Source organism: Podarcis muralis, chromosome 8, assembly GCF_964188315.1.
Source record: "Podarcis muralis chromosome 8, rPodMur119.hap1.1, whole genome shotgun sequence".
In the NCBI taxonomy this organism is placed as follows: domain Eukaryota; kingdom Metazoa; phylum Chordata; class Lepidosauria; order Squamata; family Lacertidae; genus Podarcis; species Podarcis muralis.
In genome coordinates this window covers 3,437,931-3,464,009 of record NC_135662.1, presented here as the reverse complement: position 1 = coordinate 3,464,009, position 26,079 = coordinate 3,437,931, and the positions used below count along the sequence as shown (strand labels likewise).

At 49.4% G+C, this 26,079-nt stretch overlaps 1 protein-coding gene across 2 annotated transcripts in view; it reads right to left on the bottom strand.

The window, feature by feature from the left end:
- The window catches only part of ARHGAP39 (Rho GTPase activating protein 39), a 198,933-nt gene that overhangs the window by 49,184 nt on the left and 123,670 nt on the right, over positions 1–26,079 (bottom strand). For both annotated transcript variants that reach the window (XM_028736038.2, XM_028736039.2), the window contains exon 4: positions 6,117–7,503. In XM_028736038.2, the coding sequence (XP_028591871.2) occupies positions 6,117–7,503 (1,387 nt within the window). The remainder of the gene's footprint in view (positions 1–6,116; positions 7,504–26,079) is intronic.

The window sequence follows — 26,079 nt, the reverse complement described above, 5'->3', positions numbered from 1 at the left end:
TATTATTACTTTATTACTACTACTACTATTATTATTATTACCTGCCCCGGAGCTGAAAGCCTCCCAACTTCCCACCCCTCTTGGCCAGTTACAAACAGCATCTAGGGCAGCAGTTCTCAACCTGTGGGTCCCCAGATGCTGTTGGACTACAACTCCCATCATCCCTGAGCTCTGGCCTTGCTAGCTAGGGGTGATGGGGGACCCACAGGCTGAGAAAGGCTGACCTAGGGGCTCTTTTGCAGAACTGTCCCATCAATGACGTCACTTCCCCACAAATTTGGCCGACATTGGAATCATCTCCCCCTCTACTTATTAACCATATTTCGTGGTCCAGACCCATAGTTAGAGTTGGTTAATTGATAGCACTTAGGGGGAAAGAGTCAGAACTTGGGGGACACATCTCTTATTTGCACCTAGAAAATCCCTGGCTGAGTAACAGGCTGGGGACAGATGCCTGCCTAAGATCCGAGGGAAACTGAGGCTGAATCTTTCTGCCTGCCGCTACGTGTGTACGACACCCCTGAGGAAAGTCTAAATACCTTCTATAGGACTTCCTTGCCATTCTGCTCCACTAACACTCGTTTCTCAGCCAGGATGGAGAGAGTTAAACACTCCCCCCACCCATTGCAATTCTGAAAAGAAAATATAACCTCAGCAAACAAGATGCTCATTTCTCCAATGATGCTTTCTGAACAATGGTAGCTGTCATGGAGATGTTCATTGCAACGGCTCACAGGTGGCAGAGCAAACCGTGGCGTTTTGCAGTGGCTCAGCTCCTCTGTTAATTTGTTTAGGCCAGACTTCGCTTCTGCCAACCTGGCAAAACCTCCAGATGTTTCGGGCCACTGTGCGTCGTCACCCAAAACATCTGGAGGTCACCGGGTTGACAAAGGCTAGTGTAGGCAGCTTGTAGTTCCAAGGGCCTAAATAAACTCTCCCTTTCCCTAGATCACATGAACTAAAGGTGAGATCCTCTGGAGGAGACAAGAATCTCTCGTTGGGTCACTGACTGCGCCACTAACACACATGTGCATATTGTTATATTATCATTGCAATCAAATCCTTGCCAGGGGTTATTTTTAATTACCCAGATTTGAAGGCTTTTAAAGTCGCCATCTAAGCTCCCACTTAGGCCCCAAAGAATCTGGGGCGTAGCAAATCGTTTCCAAACGCTGGGAGGGCTTGGGAGCAAAGACACGCAGACATGCCCATCCCTAAAGCTGAGAACAGCCTTGGACTCCAAGGAAGGGAGCAAAGAGACCAGGAATCGGCTTATAATGAATCACACACATCTAAACGTGCGACCGAGGGGTGGTGAGCGGAGAAGCCCAAACTCCAGGGAGAGCGCGGAGAAGGAAGAGGGGAGCCGAGAACAGAGGGGAAAACAACACCCCTTAACTTGATCAAATTTATACTCTGCTCGGCTGTCAAGAAACCTCAAAGCCATTTACAAAACAAAGGAGAAGATAGTGCAATGAAATCATCGCTAAGAAAAATAGATTTAAGACATATGGAAAGTTAAAATAGCAATAGACCAAGAACCAAGAAAAAAAGTCATGTCAGCTTTCTAAGTAAGCCTGTCCACGTGAGGCTGTTTTTAGCAGGCACTGAAAAGAGTGCAGTCGTACCTTGGAAGTCGAATGGAATCCATTCCGGAGGTCCGTTCGACTTCCGAAACATTCAGAAACCAAAGCGCGGCTTCTGATTGGCTGCAGGAAACTCCTGCAGCCAATCAGAAGCCGTGGAAGCCCCACCGGACATTCAGCTTCCAAAAAACGTTCGAAAACCGGAACACTCGCTTCCAGGTTTTGATCGTTCGGGAGCCAAGGTGTTTGAGATCCAAGGTACTGCTGTACAGGGAAGGTGCTTGCCTGGTATCAATCAGCAGGGAGTTCCAAAGGACAGGTGCTGCCGCACTAAAATATCGAATTCTTACAAACGTGGAATGGGTGCCAGTTCTGTCAATCGATCTTGCAGGTCAACTGGTCTCAAGTTGTTAAGGGCTTTGAATGCTAATAGTAACACCTTGGACTTGGCCCCATCGGTAGTTGGCAACCAGGGCAGATCTCTGTTCTGTGCCCAAGGCCTCACTCCTGTCAGCCCTTGCGCTGCAGCTCTCGGATGACGCGCAAGGGAAGCCCCACGCAGAGCGCACTGCAGTAATCTAGACATGAAGAAACAAATGCATGGACCCCCTGGGAGGAAGGGCTTTGGAGACCTTCCCAAGAGCCGTGGGCCGGGGAGGAAGCAGAGGGGCACTGAGGTGAAGGTCCCCCAGGCCACCTTGAGTCCCAAAAAGGGCAGGGGGTCTTATGGCTCCCACAAGGAAATGGGAAATGGCATGTGTTCCTTGGAAGCTGGGGAAGGAAAAAAGCAAGATGGAGGGGTCATCAGCTGCTCAACTCCGGCTCACTGTATCTGCCATGACTCTCACAGAATCTTAGAGTTAGAAGGGACCCCCAAAGCTCATCTAGCCCAACCCCCCTGCAATGCAGAAATCACTATTGTCTTCCCTTCTCCCTGCCCCCTAATCAGCCAAGAACGCTCTCTTAAAGGTACCATCTATCCATCCATCGACTTGGATCAGCGACTTGGCATGCAGGTAGATGGGGTTGATCTCATGCCCTTACAGCAGTGGGGTCAGTGGGTCTGGCTGTTAAGCGACAGGGGGTGGGCTAGATGACACGTGGGACCCCCTCCTGACCATATGATTCTTTTATTCTGCTGGCGGCAGCTGAATGCTGATGGATGTTGATATGGCCTAGACCCTCGTACCTACAGGACCGCCTCTCCTGGTATGTCCCACAGAGGACCTTAGCATCTTCAAACAAAAACATCTTGGAGGTCCTGGGCCACGGGGAGGTTAGGCTGGCCTCAACCAGAGCCAGGGCCTTTTCGGCTGTGGCCCCGATCTGGTGGAACGCTCTGTCACAAGAGACTAGGGCCCTGCGGGACTTGACATCTTTCCGCAGGACCTGCAAGAGAGAGCTGTTCCTCCAGGCCTTTGGCCAGGGCACAGCCTGACCAAACTCTGGCCCAGTGGTTGCCATTTGATTTTGAATTGATTTTAGAATATTGATTTTAGAACGCTGTGTTACTTTTATTGCTGTTAGCCGCTCTGAGCCCGGCTTCGACTGGGGAGGGCAGGATATAAATAAATTATTATTATTATTATTATTATTATTATTATTATTATTATTATTATTATTAATGGAGCTCCCTTCCTTTAGTAGCCCTAGGAACAAGGTAAGCTGCCTTACCCCAGATCAGAGAATTGGTCCGCCTATCCCAATGCTGCCTGCTCGGACCGGCAGCAGCTCTTCCGAGACCTGAGCCAAAGTGAATCTGTCGAATTGCTTCCTCCCAGGTCCCTTCAGCTGGAGGTGGCAAGAACAGAACCGGGGACATTTCTGCATGCAAAACACTGAGCTTCGAACCCTGCCCCTTTATCCCTTGAAGTCTCAGCCAAGGAAGGAAATGTCTCTGCTTGGGATGACATTTGACAGCCCATGTTAAACAGGCCTGGGGGGGGCAGGTTGAAGGGGGGGCCCTTCAAGCCCTCTATTTCTGCAGCTCGGCTTTCCTCTGCTGAATCTCCCAGCAACATCCGACTGCTAAGCAGAGAATCGTTTTCCCCCAAGGGTTTGGATTGCTTGGCGTAGAGAGGAAGGGGAGAATGCTCTCCCTTTAGAAAGAGCAGATTCAAATGAACAAACAGAGACTGAAATTTGTTTCGGAAGCCCCTTCCAGGGTGCCTTTATGAATTAGAGGGAGAGAGAGAAAGGGAGAGAGGGAGATCAGAACAGGCCCCTTGATGCAACACAGAGCACCAGCCTGCTCAAAGTATGACTCATCCGAGTTTCTTTGAAATCCTCTCCCCACTATGTTATTCACACAAAGCCTTTCATTTCCCAGAATCAAAATACTTTCCAGCTATTTTTTTACATGTGTGTGTCTGTGTGTGTGTGTGTGTGTGTGTGTGTGTGTGTAAATGTCAGCTGCTCAGCGCTTCCAAGATCAGAAGTGAAAAACCCCAGGACGCGGTTCAAAACCTAAGATTTCGATACCCTGGCAAGCTTCGCTTAAGCGCTGCACTTGGCTTGGTTAATCATCCTGCAGCCCTATCTCACAGTCTTGCTTCTCATCTTTTAATTTTTATCTGTTGCCATAGCTGCTCTCTCTTATTATAGAATGAAATAAAAGAAAATCAAAGGGGGGGGGAGGAAAGAGAGAAGCGTGCATTCAAAAGCGGCGTTCTTCATAGAGGAAAGAACATCGAGAGGCCCGTCCTTACCCAATTTGAATTGTTATTATACTGTAGGTCAGCTAAGAAAGCCTTATACGAGCGCAACGTCAGATAAACACTGGCTGGGGTTTGGACTTGGTGCATCTCCAAGCTCACTGGAGAATCTGCTATGGGGCTCAATAATAATAATAAAAATAAAATTTTATTTATATACCGCCCTCCCCAGCCGAAGCCGGGCTCAGAGCAGCTAACAGCAATAAAAGTAACACAGCGTTCTAAAATCAATTCGTTTTAAAATCAAACCAGAATCAAATTAATGGCAACCATTGGGCTGGAGTTCTGTGAGGATTACCGAAGGAGGAGGTCAGACTGTGCCTTGGCCAAAGGCCTGGTGGAACAGCTCTGTCTTGCAGGCCCTGCAGAAAGATGTCAAGTCCCACAGGGCCCTAGTCTCTTGTGACAGAGCGTTCCACCAGATCGGGGCCACAGCCGAGAAAGCCCTGGCTCTGGTTGAGGCCAGCCTAACCTCCCTGTGGCCCGGGACCTCCAAGTCAATCCATCAGTTGGTAGACTTTTGACTTGCTTTATAACAACCCTAAGAGCTGCCCGTGAAGCCAGACTAAACACTGTGTGGCACCTCACCTGTTGCTGGACCCCCAACTCCCATCACCCCCCAGGTAGGGGGATTGCCCATGGTCAGCAATGATGGGTGCAGCTGTTGAACAACATCTGGGGTGCCCAGAAGATCTCCAACCTGTCTTAAAGCATCTGGGGTGACTGGACAGACCAGCTGGCTCCACCAGCCTTGCCTTTAGCTCAGCATCATCTCTTGATTGCTGGAAGGCGAAGCGGCTTCAAGGAGAGGGGAAGCAGAGACACTGGTTGGGTTGGTGGTTTAATAGAGCAAACATCTCAGAATTCTAGAATTGTAGAGTTTGGACGGGACCCCAAGGGTTATCTAGCCTGTGAAATGAAAACCAGAGGCATCAATGAAAGCAGGTCTCCAGTTTTTTCGCGAAGAACCTAAGGACGTAAGAACAGCCTGGTGGATCAGGCCCTCAGCTCTCATTGCTCTGGCTGAGGCTGAATGCGATTGCCTGGAGAAACAGTTTGGTTTATGGGTATCACAGATAAATTGACATAGGCCAGCACAGGAAATGGATTAAGCTGCAACTGTGGGCAAGTGAGGGTCAAAGATGACGAAAGATGCTCAGAAGCGGCAGGAGCCAAAGGGGCTGGACATAGGACATAGGAAGCTGCCTGGTGATACAAAAGAACCACAGAATTATAGAGATGGAAGGGTCCCCAAGGGACATCTAGTCCAACCCGCTGCAATGCATCTAACTCAGCATTGCCGAGACCGATTCGCAGTGGCTCTCCAGGGTTTCAGGCATAGTCCTCTTCCACCCATCCCTGGAGACACCAGGAATTGAACCCGGGACCCTCTGCATGGAAAGCAGAGGCCCTATCACTGAGCTATGTCCCGTCCCCCAAAGGACACCGAGCAATACCAATACAACTCAGGCTGGAGGCTTCTATAGCGTTAGTTCAAGGATGCCAAATATAGTAGTTTCAAAATCAGGATTAGAGCACAAGGACAAAGCATACCCCAAATTCAATCCTTGCCAGCATCTCCAGGTACAGCCAGGAACGTCCCCTACCCGAAACCCTGGAGGCAGCCACTGCCAATCAGTGCAGACTATACTAAGCTAATGGAACAATAGTCTGACTCTGTAAAAGACTGATTCCTAATCCAATCCCCAAAGAGGTCCTTCTTAAATGTTTCCTACTCTCCCTCGTCATCAGAGGGACGATTTGCTCCCACGACAGACCCTTCCTGAAAGGGACACCTGAAGTGCCAGCACCTTACCTGGGACGGATGCAGGTACGGCTCGGGCGACGCCAGGTTGGTCTGCACCGACACGCTTTTCTCCAGCAGGATCTGGGGGAAGCCGAGCTTCTCGAAGGTGTTGCGCTTCCAGTGCTTGTTCTCCTGCTGGGCTAGTGCCTCGTCCTCGCTGAAGGCCCGCACCACGGGCCCCGGCATGGGGAGGGGCACCGCTCCGTCGCTCTCGTAGCCCGAGCCGTCCTTCTGCGAGTCCCAGCTGCTCCTCTGCCGCATGTGGTAGTGGGCTTGCTGGGCCTCCCACGCCAGCCGGGCCTGGGCCAGGAAGGGTTCGGGGAAGCCCCGGGTCGACTCGGCCTCCACTGAGCGGCTCTCCATGCGGTTCATCTGGGGCCGGCTGCAGCCTGAGGGCGCCCTCTCCTCCGCCAGCCCTTCCTCCCGCTCGCCCGAGCCGTCGGTGGAGGAGGCGTTGGGGTCGTACGAGAGCGACGGCTTCCGGCTTTTCCTCTTGCGTGTGCCGGGCGAGTAGCCGGTGGAGGACATGGTGTTGTGCTGGCTGGACCACGACATGGAGTCGTCCCCCTGCGAGACGGGCGGGCTGTGCCGGAAGTCCGCCCCTTCCATGCTGCTGTAGTCGCCGGACTTGACCTCCAGCCGCTGGTCCCTCACCAGGCAAGGGCTGTGCTGGAGAGAGTAGGAGCCACCGATGGGGTTTGGCGAGTATTTGTGCCGCAAGCCGGTCTTCATCTTGGGGCTGGAGCCCGACTGCTCGACGTAGACCAGCTGCCGGACGTACTCCTTGCCGGCGGGGCTGTACTCCAGGCTCATGAAGCGGTCGGGCGCCTTCTGCTTGGTCAGGACCAGCTGCTGGTAGGGGGAGTTGGAGCCCTGCTTGGGCGACTGCAGGAAAGGGTGCGGCTTGCGGATCGGGGACTTCTGCGGCGAGCCGGCCTTGTAGCTCCCGCTGGCCTCAAACTGCATGTCCACGGGCGGCTCGTCGTATATGGGAGCCTGGTACTCCATGGGTGGCTCCTCGTACAGGGGCGGCTCGTAGGCATAGCGTGGAGACGACGGCTGCGACTCGCTGGAGTGCTTGCGGTGCTGGGCCTGGAGCGGGGAGCAGAAGGAGTCGCCGCGCCCCAGCAGCGGGGAGCAGCTGCCAACGTGCTCGGCCCGCTTCAGAAAGGGCGACTGCTTCCTCTCCGGGAAGAAGACAGAGTTGTCCGAGTCGGGGGCAAAAGTCTGGAGGTTGGGGGACGGCTGGCCGCCCGAGGGCCGGCGCGACCGCGTGCCCTGCTGGTTGTCGGAGGTGTAGCCGTTGCCCTGGTGCATGAGGAAGCTGGGCTCACGGTCCGTCACCTTGATGAGCATCCGCTCCTTGGTCCCCGTGTTCCACCGGAGAGATGATGCCCTGGGACACGGAGAGAGGCAGAACACAAGGCAGCCGTCAGAAGCAGGAACAATGCAAGAAGTACCTTTTCATTTTTGCGCATATATATATATATATATATATATGCAGGTTTTGGTGTCCTCGGGTATCTTCCCGTGTAAAAGTTGGGGTGTCTAGGCGAAACGTCTTCCGATACCCGAGGACACCAAAACCTGCATTCCTGTACCCGTGAAAATCTACGAAAGCAAATATATATATATATATATATCATTACCTAACGTATTTTTCGCTCCATAAGACACACTTTTTTCTTCCTAAAAAGTAAAAGGAAATGTCTGTGTGTCTTATGGAGTGTTCCCTGGAGCCGAATTGCCCAGGGGCGAAAGATCATGCTTTTTTAAAATAATAATAATAAAAAAGTGGGAAGTGGGTGTTGAAACAAAGCCGCTAATCAGCAAGCAATTGGGGAGGGAGATAAGGGACGCTAGCAATAAAGGAGGCTGCCTGAGAGGTGGGAGGTAAAGACAGCGAACTTGCAAGGAGAGGAGACAGGAAGACTAAAGCAATAAGGAGAGAAATTAGAAGAAAAGGAGGAGCAAAAAACGGCTCCAGCTAAGGAAAAGACACAAAGGCAAACAAGAGGGAAGGGAGTGTTGAAAGGAAGCAGCTGATCGATAAGCGAATGGAAGGGAGATAAGGGACGCTAGAGATAAAGGAGGCTGCCTGGGAGGGGGAAGGTAAAAGTCCATGGATCCTCAGGATTTTTGTACTTGGTCACCCCAAATTCACCATCAGATCACATAGTATGTCCATGGCTACAGCCTGCGCAACCCCCCCCCCACGCATCCACTGTTTCGTGGGGCCGCAATGGTGCAAAAACGTGGTTACAAAGCACGGATCCACATGGATTCTCAGGATTTTTGCATTGGGCCATCCTAAACTCACTGTCAAATCACATGTCCGTGGCCACAGTATGAACCACAAAAATCATACATCCACTGTTTCGTTCAGAATATTTTTTTTCTTGTTCTCCTCCTCTAAAAACTAGTTGCGTCTTATGGTCAGGTGCGTCTTATGGAGCGAAAAACACGGTATAACAATGCAAACGCCTGAGAGGTACAGAAACAAACAGTGGCTTGCCGGTTTCACATCATATGGTCCACAACTTAAGAGATGTGGAGTGGAGAAATGATTGTGGCAGAGAGATAAAAGCAATGTTACGAATAATAAGATTTTGGTTCCACAGAAGCACAGCAGAGTAGACGGTAATAAGTTCTGGATTACAACCAAGTCAAGATATCATCATACTTTGCAAGAACACGTCAGCCATAATGTTTGCCTTTTGAGATAAGTTGTGAACCAACGCTATGTAGCTGTGTAGTCCAAAAGTTCGGCTTTACCCCTGGAAGCTCATAAAGAACGAGTGAGTTTTTCAGATATGGCAAGAAATAAGACCTTCTGAAACTAGAACTTTTCAGAATCTTAAAGCCAAGTTAGTCCCTGGAGAATGGTTAGTCAAGCAGCAACAAGAAGTTCTGAAAATATTCTTACTCTTTTACAGCACCAGTGAACATACACAAAACTAAGAGGGACACAGTGGACTTTGGGGCACACAATATTACAGTGTGTTCAGATCAGAGCATCCTTATTTTGAGGGTCTTTTCAGAACTCGGCACACGGCAATCTGGGCAGATTTTGAAGCATCTGCAAGATCTACACTTGTAGATCAAGTGGTCAAGTGGCTCCACGATTCATCCTGAATCAAAACTGCTACCAATGCTCCACATTAGTTGAGCGCTCACCCCAAATGGGAAAAGGGAAATGGAAGAAACAGTAAGTATCAAGGAATTGGAATCAACGGATGTGAAGATGGGATCTGTGGCTATGGAGATGTAAGTGTGAGGTTGGTCAATGGCAGGACAGGGCAAATGTCAGGCTTATAGGATCTTGGGAGATCCCTGCTAATCTCCTGCTAACCTCAGAGTAGAGATATACCAGCAGATCTCTGGTCTACCTCCAGCCAAATATGCAGGTAACAGGTGCAGGAACTTCCACTCATCCAGACTGAAGGCAGAAAAGCACCAGGGGCTTATCTCTACCAGACAGGGTCATTCGAAGGTTAGTAATAAAGGACCACCACCATTCCTAACAGGACGTGGGTGGCGCTGTGGTCTACACCACAGAGCCTAGGACTTGCCGATCAGAAGGTCGGCGGTTCAAATCCCCATGACGGGGTGAGCTCCCGTTGCTCGGTCCCTGCTCCTGCCAACCTAGCAGTTCGAAAGCACGTCAAAGTGCAAGTAGATAAATAGGGACCGCTCCGGCGGGAAGGTAAACGGCGTTTTCGTGCGCTGCTCTGGTTCGCCAGAAGCGACTTAGTCATGCTGACCTCATGACTTGGAAGCTGTCTGCGGACACATGCCGGCTCCCTCAGCCTATAGAGCGAGATGAGCGCCGCAACCCCAGAGTCGGTCACAACTGGACCTAATGGTCAGGGGTCCCTTTACCTTTACCATTCCTAATGTACAGTCGTACCTCGGGTTGAATGTGCTTCGAGATGAGTGCGTTCGAGTTGCGCTCCGCGGCAACCCGGAAGTAACAGAGCGCGTTACTTCCAGGTTTCGCTGCTTGCGCATGTGAAGACGCTCAAAATGACGTCATGCGCATGAGCAAAAGCGCCAAAACGTGACCCACGCACACGCAGACACGGGTTACGTTTGCTTCTAGATGCGAACGGGGCTCCGGAACGGATCCCGTTCGCATCTAGAGGTACCACTGTAATTACCTGGAGTTAGTGCAACAGGACACAGATCTCCAGCAGACCCAAGAATGCATTTGATAGCCAACCCAAATGCCAGTGCATGTTCCTTTTGCTCATGGGGTTCTGCGCCATGTCTGAACCAGGCTGGCTACTCCTGCCCTATGACATTTTCCAGGCCTGAGATCCTTTTGACCTGAGATGTCACAGACTGAGCCCAAGACCTGCTGTGTGCAGGGGCCAATGAAACACTGATCTGTCCTCTTCTATACTTGCAGAAGGTTCCGAGGCCCAGGAGTCAATGCTGTCCCCATGGACTTATGATGGCAAAGTCCTGTCCTCTCCAGCCCCAAACCTGCAAACGTGTACCCGGAAACTTAAGACGACCGATGGACGTGGTACAAGGCATGCAGAATTTGCTGGAAGGACCATTCGCCAGAGGCAAACATGGTTGCTCTTCCATTGCTCATTCTAGTCTGGCCAGGAAAGTCTTTTGATGGAAGGAGAAGAAGGACACGCCACGCCACCCGCTGTATGGTCAATCTATCCAGAAGAAAAATTGCATATTGAGGAGCCAGTGATCTGACATGGTTGTCCTCTTCCTGCCTTCCTCTCCTTGTCTCTGAAGTTCTTTGATGGCATGAGAACAACCTATAATGTCCTAATCAGGTAGGAGGAAGAGATAGTGATGGGTACCTTCTTAGATGTTGGACATTGTTTTGAGAAAGTGAGGCATTGGCAGGGGGTGACTAATGAATAATCTGCACGTATCTAGCTATCTATAAATCGGATGGTTGTGGGCAAAACTTCTGACAAGCTCTGATCTGGCCGTGGGGCCGTGCAAACTGAAGCTACCTGGGAGAGTCACTTCTCCACTTCTTGAGGGTTTCCAAGTGGCAGATTGCAGTGCATGCTTGGTGTGTATATATTGTTTGCTGTTTAGAATAGCATCTTTAATCTTCTCGCCCACTTGTGTTTTGCATTACTTCTGAATCTCATTTTAAAAGAACCACCTTGCATTTGGCAAGACACCAGCCATGGCTGCATACGGAAAGGCTCCTGACCTTTAGGAATGAGGACCCACATTGCCCGCCCGTGCACTTTTAGGTTCAGCAAAACTCACATTCAGCAGGAATGAAAATAATATTAAAAGGAAGAAAGGGGGAAAGTCACCCTTGGCACTCTGGCCCCTGGTTCCTATCAACGCCTCACCATTGCTATTCCAGTGGCATCTCCTCAAGCGAGGAACTCTAACTCTTAATTGGAGTTTGCCGTGGAACCAGAGATTTTCCTTCCCGCTCCCAATTAATATTTCATGCGCAGAAATAATTATAATCTCGTGATCTTCGCGCCATGGCATTAACTTGCTCGGATGGCCCTGCCAAAATTCTGGGAAGAGTGGCTTTCGGACTCTCCATCTTAGGACTAGACGCTACTTTCCATCGACCTGCCTGCAGGCAAGACCCTGCGTGTCTGCGAAGGAGCCTCTGCGCATGGCAAGAGAACTCTGGGGCTTTCTAGAGCTCACAGGTGGCTCACACCATGCGCTGTTTTCGGTGGAAACGTGCCAGGGATTGAACCGGGGGGGGGGGGGGGGGTCTCCTGCACACAAAGGAGAAGCTCTGGCCTGGAACCACAAGCCCTCCTGCACTTCCATGCCTGTCCCTGCTGTTGGGCAGAGTGAGGTGATTGCCTCAGACAGCGGATGCTGGAGGGTGGCAAGCAGCAGCAGCAATAATAATAATAATAATAATAATAATAATAATAATAATAATAATAATAATTTATTTATTTATTTATACATACCCCGCGCATCTGGCTGAGTTTCCCCAGGCATTCTAGGCAGCTCCCAACCGAGTGTTAAAAAGAATACAGCATTAAACATTAAAAACTTCCCTAAGCAGGGCTGCCTTCAGATGTCTTTTAAATATAAGATAGCTGCTTATTTCCTTAGCATCTGATGGGAGGGCGTTCCACAGGGTGGGTGCCACTACCAAGAAGGCCTTCTGTCTGGTTCCCTGTAACCTCACTTTTCACAATGAAGGAACCACCAGAGGCCGCCGGAGCTGGACCTTAGTGTCTGGGCTGAACAATGGAGGTGGAGATGCTCCTTCAGGTATACTGGGCCAAGGCCGTTTAGGGCTTTAAAGTTCAGCACCAGCACTTTGAATTGTGCTTGGAAACGTACTGGGAGCCAATGCAGATCTCTCAGGACCGGTGTTATGTGGTCTCAGTGGCCACTCCCAGTCACCAGTCTAGCTGCCGCATTCTGGATTAATTGCAATTTCCAGGTCACCTTCAAAGGTAGCCCCACGTAGAGCACATTGCAGTAGTGCAAGAGATGGGGCGCAGAACCTGCTGCGGTCAGAGACAGTGGAGGGCACGGTCTGGTTGCATGTGCCCCTGAGCTATAGCCCTCCCCTTCCAAAACACAGGATTTACTCCAAAGATAAAACAGAACCATTGCTCCACAAAACGTGTGAGTGTCGATGCAACACACAGAATGCCTTGTTAAAAGGCATATGTGTCACGTAAAAAAGAGTGGTCGGGCGACTAAGGAAACGCCTAACCACAGCGGCCTCCGAGTGCTTGCCGCTGTCAAAGGTTAAGCAAAATCCTAAGTGTGCCGTTTTGGTTACACTTGGCAACTGCCAACGCTAATCGAATCTTTGAATCGCAGCTCCCGCGGGCCCTCTTCTCACGGCAGTGAATGCCATATTAAAGGTATAAATGTGGTGATTTAATGGTTAAATTGCAACGTTGAGGCCGTTTCTGCTTAAGAGCGATTATGCACAAAATGCATTCGGTGTGATAATCGGGGTGCTTCCTTGAGCAAAACAAACCTTTTCTTTGGGACATTTTTTCAGGTGGAGCGGGAAGACTTTATTCCAAACAGCAACAAGGCATTCAAGCATTCAAGCATTCATTCATTTTCTGGTCCCTCCCTTCCTTCCAAAGGGGTCCAGGGCCTCCTTTTAATTTTGGCCACCCGTACTTGGCTCTCTGTCCCCTGAGCAATGCTGGGCCACACTATAAAATTAAATACGCAACAGGCAACTGCAGATCTTGTTCACTTAGGGCAGCAACAGGTTGGATGGGAGCTAATAAACTGAAGTTGAGAGTGGAGGTGCACCTTTCCTTTGGGAGTTGCACTGACTGCCTGTTTGCTGCCAGGCCCAATTCAAGGTGTTTTAGGACCCAAATACTTAAGGGGCTGCCTACTCCTATTCCTGCCTTCTCGGCTCCGCAATCTGCAGGGGACAGCCCTTCTTGAGGTACCTCTGACAGCGTTGACATGGACAGGGTTTTCCCCAGGGTGGTGACATGGCGCTCCCCCTTGAACGAAAAATGTGATGGTCCCCCTAGATTGGTGGCTTCCTAGATAAGCACCTGAAATCAGCTAGCTGATTAAAAATCTGCAGCCTTTTCATGGTGTTTGTGGGAGGGGGGATTGTTGTCATTATTTTGATGTTTTGGTTTGAATTATTTAGTTGTGCTTTTACCTTATATTTTTATCTTGTGAATCGCCCTGAAATCTTACGATGGAGGGCAGTATAGAAGTCTAAAAGCAAAACAAAAAATATTAAAAATAAAACAAGTCTCGCAACGCTTGGGAGATTGAGGTGGCGTGTAGCGAAGGGGCAACGAACAATGGCGCCAGAGATTCAATCCACTTTGGGTCACGATGTGACCCAGCTGAACGTCAACAGATTAGGAAAAGCTGAATGAAAATGGATGGTGAAGACCCACAGAATGGCGCACAAGATTGCTCAGGGGATTTCTAAAAGGACGAGCATCAAGGTCAGGCGTGGAAAGCATCCGTCAGCCTTCAGAAGGCAGGCATGCAGCGGCTCGTCTGCCCCCAGCAACGCCCCGCTGGCCCTGTGGATTTTGCTCTGAGATCTGCTGCGCAGGCTGCAAAACCAGAGGAGGGGGCAGAGCCCCAAGCAGAGCGATGCCCAGCAACCCTGGACGGGCCACGCCAGCCAGCTCTTCTGCAACACACGGCCTCCCCATGGCTGTTGCACGATATCTGCATGGATCTGGCTATGCGATAGGGCCCTTCTCGCAGCAGAAGGAAGGTCGCATCGAAGGAGCGAAGCAGCAACCTCTGAATGCTGCTGAAAGGGAGGCCAAACGCTTCGGCTTCCCCCACCAGCACGTGTGCAGGCAATCCAGCTCGAACAAAATTGACCTCCGGGAGGAAATGCGATAGGGCCAAAAAGGAGCAGAGCCAGTACTGCTCCCATCTCCCATTTTCAAAGACATGAAAAGGATGACCGGAAAAGCGCTGCACCGTTGTTGTTTTTAACGCAGGCTGAGACCCTCCCTGCCCGCAGACTGTCTCGCCAGAGTGGTGCAGGCTCTAGTTATCTCCCGCTTGGACTACTGCAATGCGCTCGACGTGGGGCTACCTTTGAAGGTGACCAAGAAACTGCAACTAATCCAGAATGCAGCAGCTAGACTGGTGACTGGGAGCAGCCGCCGGAACCACATAACACCGGTCTTGAAAGACCTACATTGGCTCCCAGTACGTTTCCGAGCACAATTCAAAGTGTTGGTGCTGACCTTTAAAGCCCTAAATGGCCTCAGCCCGGTATACCTGAAGGAGCGTCTCCACTCCCATTGTTCAGCGCCGAGGGCCTTCTGGCGGTTCCCTCACTGCGAGAAGCCAAGTTACAGGGAACCAGACAGAGGGTCTTCTCGGTGGTGGCGCCCACCCTGTGGAACGCCCTCCCACCAGATGTCAAAGAGAACAACTACCAGACTTTTAGAAAACATCTGAAGGCAGTTCTCTTTAGGGAAGCTTTTCATGTTTGATGCATTATGGTATTTTAATATTTTGTTGGAAGCTTCTTAGAGTGGCTGGGGAAGCCCAGCCAGATGGGCGGTGTATAACTAAATTATTATTATTATTATTATTATTATTATTATTATTATTATTATTAGTTCACGTGCTTCACGGAACAGAATGGGTGGATGGGGACGCCTTAGTGACAGATCAAGACAATCTCTCGGCTTCATTGCTCAGGGTTTTTGGCAAGGAAACTAAAAGGGTAGAAAGCCCTGAATGACTTGGGACCTAAATACTTGATGGAGCGCCTCCCCCCAGATGAGGCTACCCACAAATTTAGGTTGCCCGGGAAGGCACTTCTTAGAGTTCCTCTGCTGGGAACACTTCATTTGGTGAGACACACAGGAAGGATTTTTCTATGGTGGTTGACTTGGGCCTGAACTCCCTTTCCAATGAACCTGGAACCCGCATTGCTGGCCTTCAAGCACTAGGTGAAAAACCTGGCTGTTGAGGCCTTTGGTCAGTAAAGCTGTTGGTTTAACGCCCCTTTCTCCCATCAGCCAGCAGAAAGTTCGCAGAACTTGGGAGTTAAGGATGTGCAGAGTTCCTGAGTTCATTGCAATCAGTGCTGCTTATGTTCCACCACAGTTCAGCTTCCACTAAAAACCTCCTATGTTATTCATCTCACTTTTCTGCTATGGCTGAAACTTACGTAATTGTGGAATTAATTCCAGTGTACTTCAACAGAATGGAAATGTCAAAGCAATGCAGTAAATAACACAATCATTTATGTAACTGTTGCAGGCTACCAAAAAAAACACACCCAAAGGTGAATACTACTCATTTTTCGCTTCCGCTATTTCCATTCCAGACCTCTGATGGACAAGCAACCCACTTCCGTTTCTGACAGAATTGGGAGTAAATCACAACATGATCATCTTCTTCATCATCCTCATGATTGCAATGCAAACAGGAATAGTCCAAAGTCAGCAAAACAAAGGAGAGCAGTCTGCGACGCAATCGCCTATTTGCTGATAGAACAAATCTCAGAAATGCTAGCTAAGTCATAAAAATCAAGTGGGCAAAACAAGCATTTGAAGAGTTACTGACTGCTAGGAAGTTATGGAGAACGCTGGAATTGTGTGCCCCAGAAAGGCACCTGTAAGCCTCTTTAAAATCTACAAAGGCACATGAACGCCTGGCCTGGGTTCCAGTGCTCCTTGTTCCTTTCCTAAAAGGGAACTGGGGTGGGGAAGGGAGCCAGGAACTGTGAGACTATTTAAGCCCTGTGTGCTAAGGGTCAGGGTCACAGCTCAGAAGAAAAGCATCTCCTTTGCATGTAGAAGGACGCCAGCCTGCTAAATTACATTGTCTAAGACACAGATCTTCACCATGCAAATGTGGCCTCTAGGCAACTTTCACTGGCAAAGCTATAATGGATGGTCATCGTAGCTGCTTAACTGACCAGCAAGCCAACTCCAGTACAATGGACGCTCGGGTTGCGAACAGGATCCATGCGGGAGGCACGTTTGCAACCCACAGCATCGCGTCTGCGCACGTGCGTGTTGCGATTCGGCACTTCTGTGCATGCGCAAAGTGTGATTTAGTGCTTCTGCGCATGCGCGAGTGCCGAAACCTTGAAGTAACCTGTTCCATTATTTCCGGGTTTGGTGCGGTGTGCAACCCGAAAACACGCAAACTGAAGCATCTGTAACCCAAGGTATTACTGTACAGTGGTACCTTGGGTTAAGTACTTAATTCTGGAGGTCCGTTCTTAAACTGAAACTGTTCTTAACCTGAAGCACCACTTAATGGGGCCTCCTGCTGCTGCCGCGCCACCGGAGCACAATTTCTGTTCTCATCCTGAAGCAAAGTTCTTAACCCGAGGTAATATTTCTGGTTTAGCGGAGTCTGTAATCTGAAGCATATGTAACCTGAAGAGTATGTAACCCGAGGTACAACTGTATAGGGCAGATACAGGTTGCAATGGGCTCCCAGCAAACCTGCCATTCTCAACCTTGGATGAGCAACCAGCGTTGATATTCTACACAGCCTCTTTCTCTCCTCTTTCTCTCTCGGCTGCAAGGAGGAAGGGAGATAGGCAGCTCAGCCACACTAAGCCGGCATATCCGCTCCCGACGTGAGCCAGCCACGGGGAAAGTACTGGATCAGAATATTAAGGAACGTGAACCAGGTTCAGCTGCAACGGTCCCAGATCAGAGACAACAACAGAAAGCAGGGCTGCAGGCAGACTTTAATTGCTCCCTGTTGTGCAGGAGGGCCGTCGTAAAAATTGTTGACGATGGGAAGAATACTTAAAAGGAGGACAAGCAAAGGGGGGGGGGGTGCAGGGCCTTCTCCCATCCCCTGGCACATACCCAACGGCATCACCAACTAGGAGGCGAGGAACACAAGCGTCAGGTTTTAAACGGACTCCTTGGATTGGAAAGAAAAGAAGCCCCCAGAGACTAATGTAAAAGGTAAAGGAACCCTGGACGGTTAAGGCAAGTCAAAGGTGACTCTGGGGTTGCAGCGCTCATCTCCTTTTCAGGCTGAGGGAGCCAGCGTTTGTCCGCAGACAGATTTCTGGGTCATCTGGCCAGAATGACTAACCCGCTTCTGGCGCAATGGGACACCGTGGCTTAAACCAGAGCGAACGGAAATGCCACTTACCTTCCCACCGTGGTGGTACCTATTTATCTACTTGCACTGGTGTGCTTTTGAACTGCTAGGTTGGCGGGAGCCAGGACAGAGGCCATCTAAATCTGGCCTGCGGACGGTCTGGGAATCAGTGTGTTTTTATATGAGTAGAATGTGTCCTTTTATTTAAAATGCATCTCTGGGTTATTTGTGGGGCATAGGAATTCGTTCATTCCCCGCCCCCGGAAAAAAATATAGTCCGGCCCCCCACAAGGTCTGAGGGACAGTGGACCGGCCCCCTGATGAAAAAGTTTGCTGACCCCTGCTCAAGACCATGCAGCTTGGAAACCCTTCATCTTTCACTTGCGTAGGGATGATCAAACCCAAAGACCACCACAAGCACATGCAACTTCTGAAGAGACATATGGGAGTGAAATGGATAAAGTTGTGTGTGCTATTTGCATTAGAACTTCTCTGCAACTCCTTGCAACTGTATTCACTATGAGAGATATGCCTCTGGTTTTCCCAGTAGTGATGTATGGAAGTGAAAGCTGGACCATAAAGAAGGCTGATCGCCGAAGAATTGATGCTTTTGAATTCTGGTGCTGGAGGAGACTCTTGAGAGTCCCATGGACTGCAAGAAGATCAAACCTCTCCATTCTGAAGGAAATCAGCCCTGAGTGCTCACTGGAAGGACAGATCCTGAAGCTGAGGCTCCAAGACTTTGGCCACCTCATGAGAAGAGAAGACTCCCTGGAAAAGACCCTGATGTTAGGAAAGATGGAGGGCGCAAGGAGAAGGGGACGACAGAGGATGAGATGGTGGGACAGTGTTCTCGAAGCCACAAACATGAGTTTGACCAAACTGCAGGAGGCAGTGGAAGGCAGGAGGGCCTAGCGTACTCTGGTCCATGGGGTCACGAAGAGTCGGACACAACTAAACGACTAAACAACAACAATCTTAAAGACCGTATTCTGCCATATGAACCTCTAGCGGGCTCTGAGATCTTCTGGGGAGGCCCTTCGCTGTCCCCCGCACCCTCACAGGCATGCTTGGTGGCGAGGCAGAAGAGGGCCTTCTCGGTGGCTGCTCCCTAGAGAAGCCAGACTGGCTCCCTCCTTGCTATTCTTCTGCTGGTAGGAGGAGACCTCCTTGCTTCAACAGGCCTTTGGGAACAGGCTGTTTTTTTTTTTTAAGGAAAGGGATTTTAAGCAGGACTCTGCTGTTTTTATTATCTGCATTGTAATAGAACTGATTTTTCAATATATATTTTAATTTTGAGTTCAATTACGTTTTAGCAATGCTCTTCTGCGTGTTTTTAACTATGTGTATTTTGTTTGTATTTAATTTTTGCGAGCAGCCATGAGTTCCAGTCAGGGGAAAGGGTGGGATATAAAGAAGAAGAAGAAGAAGAAGAAGAAGAAGAAGAAGAAGAAGAAGAAGAAGAAGAAGAAGAAGAAGAAGAAGAAGTGGTGGTGTTGGAAATTCAATAAAAATACTTTTTAAAAATGAAACCAAATTAAATAAATGCCTAAACTCAATGGAAGTTTTTAATGTTTGATGTTTTGCTGTTTTTAATATTTGGTTGAGAGTTGCCCACAGTGGCTAGGGAAACCCCTTCAGGTAGGCAGCATACAAACATTAAACATTATTATTATTATTATTATTATTATTATTATGGAGCATCTCCACCCCATCATTCTGCCCAGACACTGAGGTCCAACTCAGTGGCAGTTCCCTCCCCGCGAGAAGCCAAGTTACAGGGAACCAGGCAGAGGGCCTTCTCGGTGGTGGCACCCGCCCTGTGGAACGCCCTCCCACCAGATGTCAAAGAGAAGAGCGACCACCAGACTTTTAGAAGACATCTGAAGGCAGCCCTATTTAGGGAAGCTTTTAATGTTTGACGGACTACTGTATTTTAATATTCTGTTGGAAGCCGCCCAGAGCGGCTAGGGAAACCCAGCCAGATGGGCGGGGTATAAATAAATTATCATCATCATCATCATCATCATCATCATCATCATCATCATCAACATCATCTTTTGGGATGACACTGAGCAGCCTTGGAGACTTTGGCTGGAGACATACAAATTGCTGCTTGCGGGATATAAAGTACTGCAAGAGTCTTTTCTTTAGTATGCATGCAGCAATGTTGTCTAAATGAATGCCGACATGAAAAGCAAACTGACCCAGTTTTGCGGTTTGTTGCGTGGGTTTGTGGAGAGATGCATACGCCGTTGGTAGGGAGTCCTTGGCGTAAAAATGACCCTGTTTAGGTCTACTTAGTGGTGGCATCGGACAAGGCTAGGCGCTACTGATATCAGCAAAGAAAGGCAGGCTTGCATCCACCTGGTTCAAGGCGGGGGGCAGATGCTGCTATCGGACCTCTGGATCACCCCCGAACTCACACACACACACACGCCATGTCACTTACGGCGTGATCCGTTTGCTGCTTTGTAGAAATGACTAAATCAGCATTCAGGAAGAAGCGCTTCCTCGCGGCTCGTCCGTATTAATTTGTTTACAACTTGGCCTTCGGCTCCGAGAGCGGCTTTCGGAGTGGTGCTTCCTGACTGATTTCACAAGTCGCTCCCTTGACCTTCAACCCAGGCGCTCAGAGACATCTCTGTGGGCTGTGCGTTGGATACGCAATGGGGAAAAAGACCTCCATGGACCAGGGCCCTTGCACGCTCACATTTTAACACCTTCAAACTATGGGTAGGGGAAAAGGGTGTTTGTGTGTATGTGGTGTGCCCCCCCAAAAAAAACCCCACTGAGCTCTGCAGAGTGCAGATCTCATCCTTTAAGAGCAATTTTTCCGATCGCCAGGAATGCACAGCTCAGCTTTGGCGTGGGCTGTGCTCTCGAGGGAAAGAGAGAAATATTTCCACTTGGGTGGTGGGGTGCTGTCTCCTTCAGGGATCTTTGTTCTCTTCATGGCATGCAGAAGAGGAATGCATTATGGGTTGCTTTTAAAAAAAAAAAAATCTGAACTGAAAAATTTACTTTATGAGATACAGGTTTCATTTCTCTGCTCCTCAGGCCAGGGGCAGGAAGCTAAGATGAGCGACAGGGTCAAAGGTCTCCAGTTCTTGTTTGCAGTGTGAGAAGCTTGCGGGAATCATAGGGTTCATAGGATTGTAGAGTTGGAAGGGACCCGGCTCGGGGGGCTGAGTCCCCTACTAAGCAACATAGAGGGAGCCGAAGACACCTCAGCCCATAGGAGTTGGCCCCTATAATAATAATAATAAATTTTTATTTATACCCCACCCTTCCAGGTTCAAAAACCGGGCTCAGGGCGGCTAACAACAAATTTAAAACACTTTTAAACACTTAATTATAAAAGCAGCATAAAATACAGTATAAAAACATGAATAACAATAAAAATCAAAAATCAATTAGACAATCCTCGGGGCTAGCTGGTTGAATTGGTCCTATTTGGGCCAGCGAGGATACCAGGGGATAATTAGCTGTGGGGTCTCAGAGCGAGTGATCTTCATAAAAGGGGACGGGGAAGGAAGAGAAGGGAAGGGAAATAAAAGATCAGGCTGAATTCAAATTAAAGGCCAGGCGGAATAGCTCTGTCTTACAGGCCTGACGGAAGAAGGTTAAATCCTGCAGAGCCCTGGTCTCATGGGACAGAGCATTCTACCAGGTCGGAGCCATCACTGAAAAGGCCCTGGCCCTGGTGGAGGATAGTCTGACTTCCTTAGGGCCCGGGACTATGGTTATTCATGGACCTTAAGGTCCTCTGTGGGGCAGACCAGGAGAGGCAGTCCCATAGATATGTAGATATCTTGGCAATTCTGTATTAAGTGGACTGCTGGAACGTGGCAGGCATTGAATCTGGTACCTTCTGCATGAAGCAGCTGCATGAAAAGCTGCCTACTTCACTAAGGACTAGAATCTTTGATTTATTTTTAGGGGATGGGCTGTATCTCAGTGGTAGAGCCTCTTGCATGCAGAGAGGACTTGAGTTTGATCCCTGGCATCTCAAGGCTGGGTCGGGCATATCCCCATTCTGAAACCCCACATGGTGAGCCCCTGCCAGTTGGGGTGTGAAATACTGAGCTGGATAGACCAATGGGCTGACTGTATAAGGCAGGTTCCTAAGTTCCTGGGACGCTGCTCCCTGAAACAGACTCTAAGCATCCTTTGCTTTGGCCCCAAGTCCCGCTAAAAGACCTGTCTCTCAGCCAAGGAAGAGTGCTGCCATTCCCACTTGCAAACTCCGATTCTGACATGAGCTGGGGGGGGGCGGAGGGGGCTGCTGGCAAGCTTGCAGAGAGCACCATGACAAAGGGGCGTTCGGGTGCAGGCGCCAGGGGACAGACCTGTCTTCTCCCCTCGTTTGCTTCCCTCCTTCCCTCTTTCTCAAAGTCAAGTCCTGTCGTGCTCGCCAAAGCAGGCAGAAGTGAAAATGGCGGGGGCATTTCGGCGGCAGCAAAGCAGCGGTCCGTGAAGGGGCCTCTGGGGGCTTGGCGGCTGACGCCAGGCGTGGCTGGGAATGCCAACACAGCTCAGGACGGGGGCTAAACGTCAAGCAACAAGGGCAGAAACACAGGCTGAGCAGATCCTCAGAGACACTGGACGGAGGGGAGGCAAAGATGCAATGTCAGGTGATGGACAGGTGGGTAAATTTGCCCACCTGTTGAAACTTGGCCTGTAGGTGGAGACGGTGGTGCTCTGGCTTTCTGTTCCCCACCTGGCAGCACTTCTATAGGGTTTCAGGTGGGAGAGACACTGGTGGGGTTTGAACCTGGTGACTGGGAGCGGCCGCTGAGACCATATAACACCGGTCCTGAAAGATCTTCATTGGCTCCCAGTACGTTTCTGAGCACAATTCAAAGTGTTGGTGCTGACCTTTAAAGCCCTAAACGGCCTTGGTCCAGTATACCTGAAGGAGCGTCTCCACCCCCATCGTTCTGCCCGGACGCTGAGGTCCAGCACCGAGGGCCTTCTGGCAGTTCCCTCATTGCGAGAAGCCAAGTTACAGGGAACCAGGCAGAGGGCCTTCTCGGTGGTGGCGCCTGCCCTGTGGAAAACCCTCCCAGCAGATGTCAAGGCAATAAACAAATACAGTGGTACCTCGGTTTACATACGCTTCAGGTTACAGACTCCGCTAACCCAGAAATAGTGCTTCAGGTTAAGAACTTTGCGTCAGGATGAGAACAAAAATTGTGCTCCGGCGGCGCGGCAGCAGCAGGAGGCCCCATTAGCTAAAGTGGTGCTTCAGGTTAAGAACTGTTTCAGGTTTATACTTAATTCCTTATAAAATTTCTACTAAAGCCATATAACTTCATTCCAACATTCTTCTAACATTCATTAATTTTACAATATTTCTATAAATAGTCTTTAAACTTTTCCCAGTCTTCTTCCACTGACTCTTCTCCCTGGTCTCGGATCTTGCCAGTCTTTTCCGCCAATTCCATATAGTCCATCAACTTCATCTGCCATTATCCAACACTTCAGTGCTTTCAAGAAGCAGCCATTCTCTCAGCCAGCAAAAAGCAGATGATTCACAACAAAGTTTAAGTGTCTGGCAGGGCAGGTCCACCTCCTTCTTTGGCATCCGTCAATATCTTAAATTTTACTCGAGGTTAAGAACGGACCTCCGGAACGAATTAAGTACTTAACCCGAGGTACCACTGTATTTAACTTTTAAAAGCAGCCCTGTTTAGGCAAGTTTTTAATGTCTGATGCTGTATTGTTTTTAATATTTTGTTGGAAGCTGCCCAGAGTGGCTGGGGAAACCCAGCCAGATGGGCGGGGTATAAATAAATTATTATTATTATTATTATTATTATTATTATTATTATTATTATTATTACCTGGGACCTTCCGTACGCAAGCAGATGCTCGACTATTTAGCTGCTGCTGCTGCTGCTTCTTAACCATGTGCATTTCCTAACGTTTCCCAGCTCCACAGTTCCACGCAAGCTTCCTGGGCCCTGATTCACTGCCTCCACATTAGGAAAAAGTCCCCATGGCGATCCTACCTACAGCTTCATTCTTTTGAGAGTGCACCCTTTTTGAAAAGTCCTCTAACCGTGGGTCCTCGAATCCCCCAGTTTAATTATATGCTTCATATAATGAAACATTTCCTTTTGTGAACGCCAGAAAATCAATTTCGCCGGATGACTCCGAGCTGTCGTGTTTGGAAGCCGCGTGTAGAATTGCTCTTTATTCACATCCCCTCCGTTGGTCATGATTCATAACCCTCTAATAATACTCCCCTCTTTAATCATTCCCCCCCCCCTTCCTACACGCACGCATCACTGCGCGTAGGGAAACAATCCCAAATCTGTCCTCAGCCGCTGCATCTACCCTTTGCTATGCTTTCTCCAGTTCTACAATATCCCCTCCAAGATTGGCAAAGGACCCTGCGCAGAATTCAAAAGGTCACTGCAGCAAAAGTTTATATAACGACATAACGACATTTGCCATTTTATCTTCTAATAACCCCTAACATTTAATGTGCGTTTTTTCCAACACCTCAAGACACTAAGAGGAAGTTTTAAAGCGAATTTCCAATGATGACTCCTGGTTATTTTTCTGATGTAAAGGTAAAGGTACCCCTGACCGTTAGGTCCAGTCGCGGACGAGTCTGGGGTTGCGGTGCTCATCTCGTTCTATAGGTCGAGGGAGCCGGCGTTTGTCCGCAGACAGCTTCCGGGTCATGTGGCCAGCATGACTAAGCCACTTCTGGCGAACCAGAGCAGCGCACGGAAATGCCGTTTACCTTCCCGCCAGAGCGGTACCTATTTATCTACTTGCACTTCACGCTTTCGAACTGCTAGGTTGGCAGGAGCAGGGACTGAGCAACGGGCGCTCACCCCGTCAATGCGGGGATTTGAACCGCCGACCTTTCTGCTGCTCTGGAGGGTAGAACCCAAACCAGCAGATTCAAAATACAAGAAAGGAGATTCAAACTAAACCTTAGGAATACCTTTCTGAGGGCAAGAGCCCCTTGACATTGGAATGGACTATCTTGGAAGCTGGTAGACTCTCCTTCACTGAAGGTTTTTGAACAGGTTGGGTGGCTATCCCTCAGGGACTCTTTGGCTTCAATTCCTGCATTGCAGGGGGTTGGATTGGATGACCTTTGGGGGCCCTTCCAACTCTACAACTCAATTTTTTTAACACCAGTTCATTACTCCTTTGTCGTCTTTCTCTCTGCGTGTTTCTTTTCTTTTTTCCCTTCCTGTTGTGGTCCGAGAATGAACTGAGTCTTTGCAAGATGCGTTCTGACTTCATCAGAGACAATCCTGCACCAGATGGACCAGAAGTCTGGTCTGGCTCGAGGCAGCTGTCTATGTTCTTCTTGTTTTATTGAACATCTAAATAACTCTTCAACTAGGGAAGACTTAAGAGGTGGGGGCTAAAAGCATTGAATGCATCCTCAAGCACTGAAGATTCCCTTAGATGAATTTCAACTCTCCTAGAAACTGGCGCCATTTGCAATGGCTGGAAAGGAGCCATTAGTGGCAGAAAGGCACCGAGGTTTTCGGGAGCTGAGCAGAGGTTGCCAGGCCCTTTCAAGAAGGCAAAGCTCCTTGCTCAGAAAAGATCTTTCCTCTCCCATCCTTCTGTCCAAAGTGGAGATTAAGTTTGACAAGCCAGGCGGCCAACGTAAATGAATTTGTCTGGCGGGACCTGCGTGCCCGAAAACCAAATTACAGGGCTTGAACAACCATCTCCGGGAAGGAGATGTTTACCTCTGGTTGCGTATTATGCCAAGTCCAGAAACATCTCGGTCAACTTTTAGCACAAGATTCTAATTGTGGAATTGCAGAATTGGGAGGGAAATTAGGAGTCATCTAGTCCAACCCCAGTAGAGACATCACCTTGCCAACAAAGGTCCGTATAGTTAAAGCTATACCCACGTTTGAGTTCAGACACACACCTTGTAACAATGTAAGAACGAAAGACAGCAGTCACGAAATTAAAAGACGCCTGCTCCTTGGGAGAAAGGCGGTGGCAAACCTAGACAGCGTCTTAAAAAGCAGAGACAACACCTTGCCGACAAAGGTCCGTATAGTTAAAGCTATGGTTTTCCCAGTAGTGATGTATAGAAGTGAGAGCTGGACCATAAAGAAGGCTGATCGCCAAAGAATGGATGCTTTGGATTATGGTGATGGAGGAGACTCTTGAGAAGAAGGTGCAGAGTTTGGCAAGGGAAGGCTGTGGCTTGGGGACATGTAGCTTGAGAAGGTGCTGGAGGAGACTCTTGAGAGTCCCATGGACTGCAAGAAGATCCAACCTCTCCATTCTGAAGGAAATCAGCCCTGAGTGCTCACTGGAAGGACAGATCCTGAAGCTGAGGCTCCAAGACTTTGGCCACCTCATGAGAAGAGAAGACTCCCTGGAAAAGACCCTGATGTTGGGAAAGATGGAGGGCACA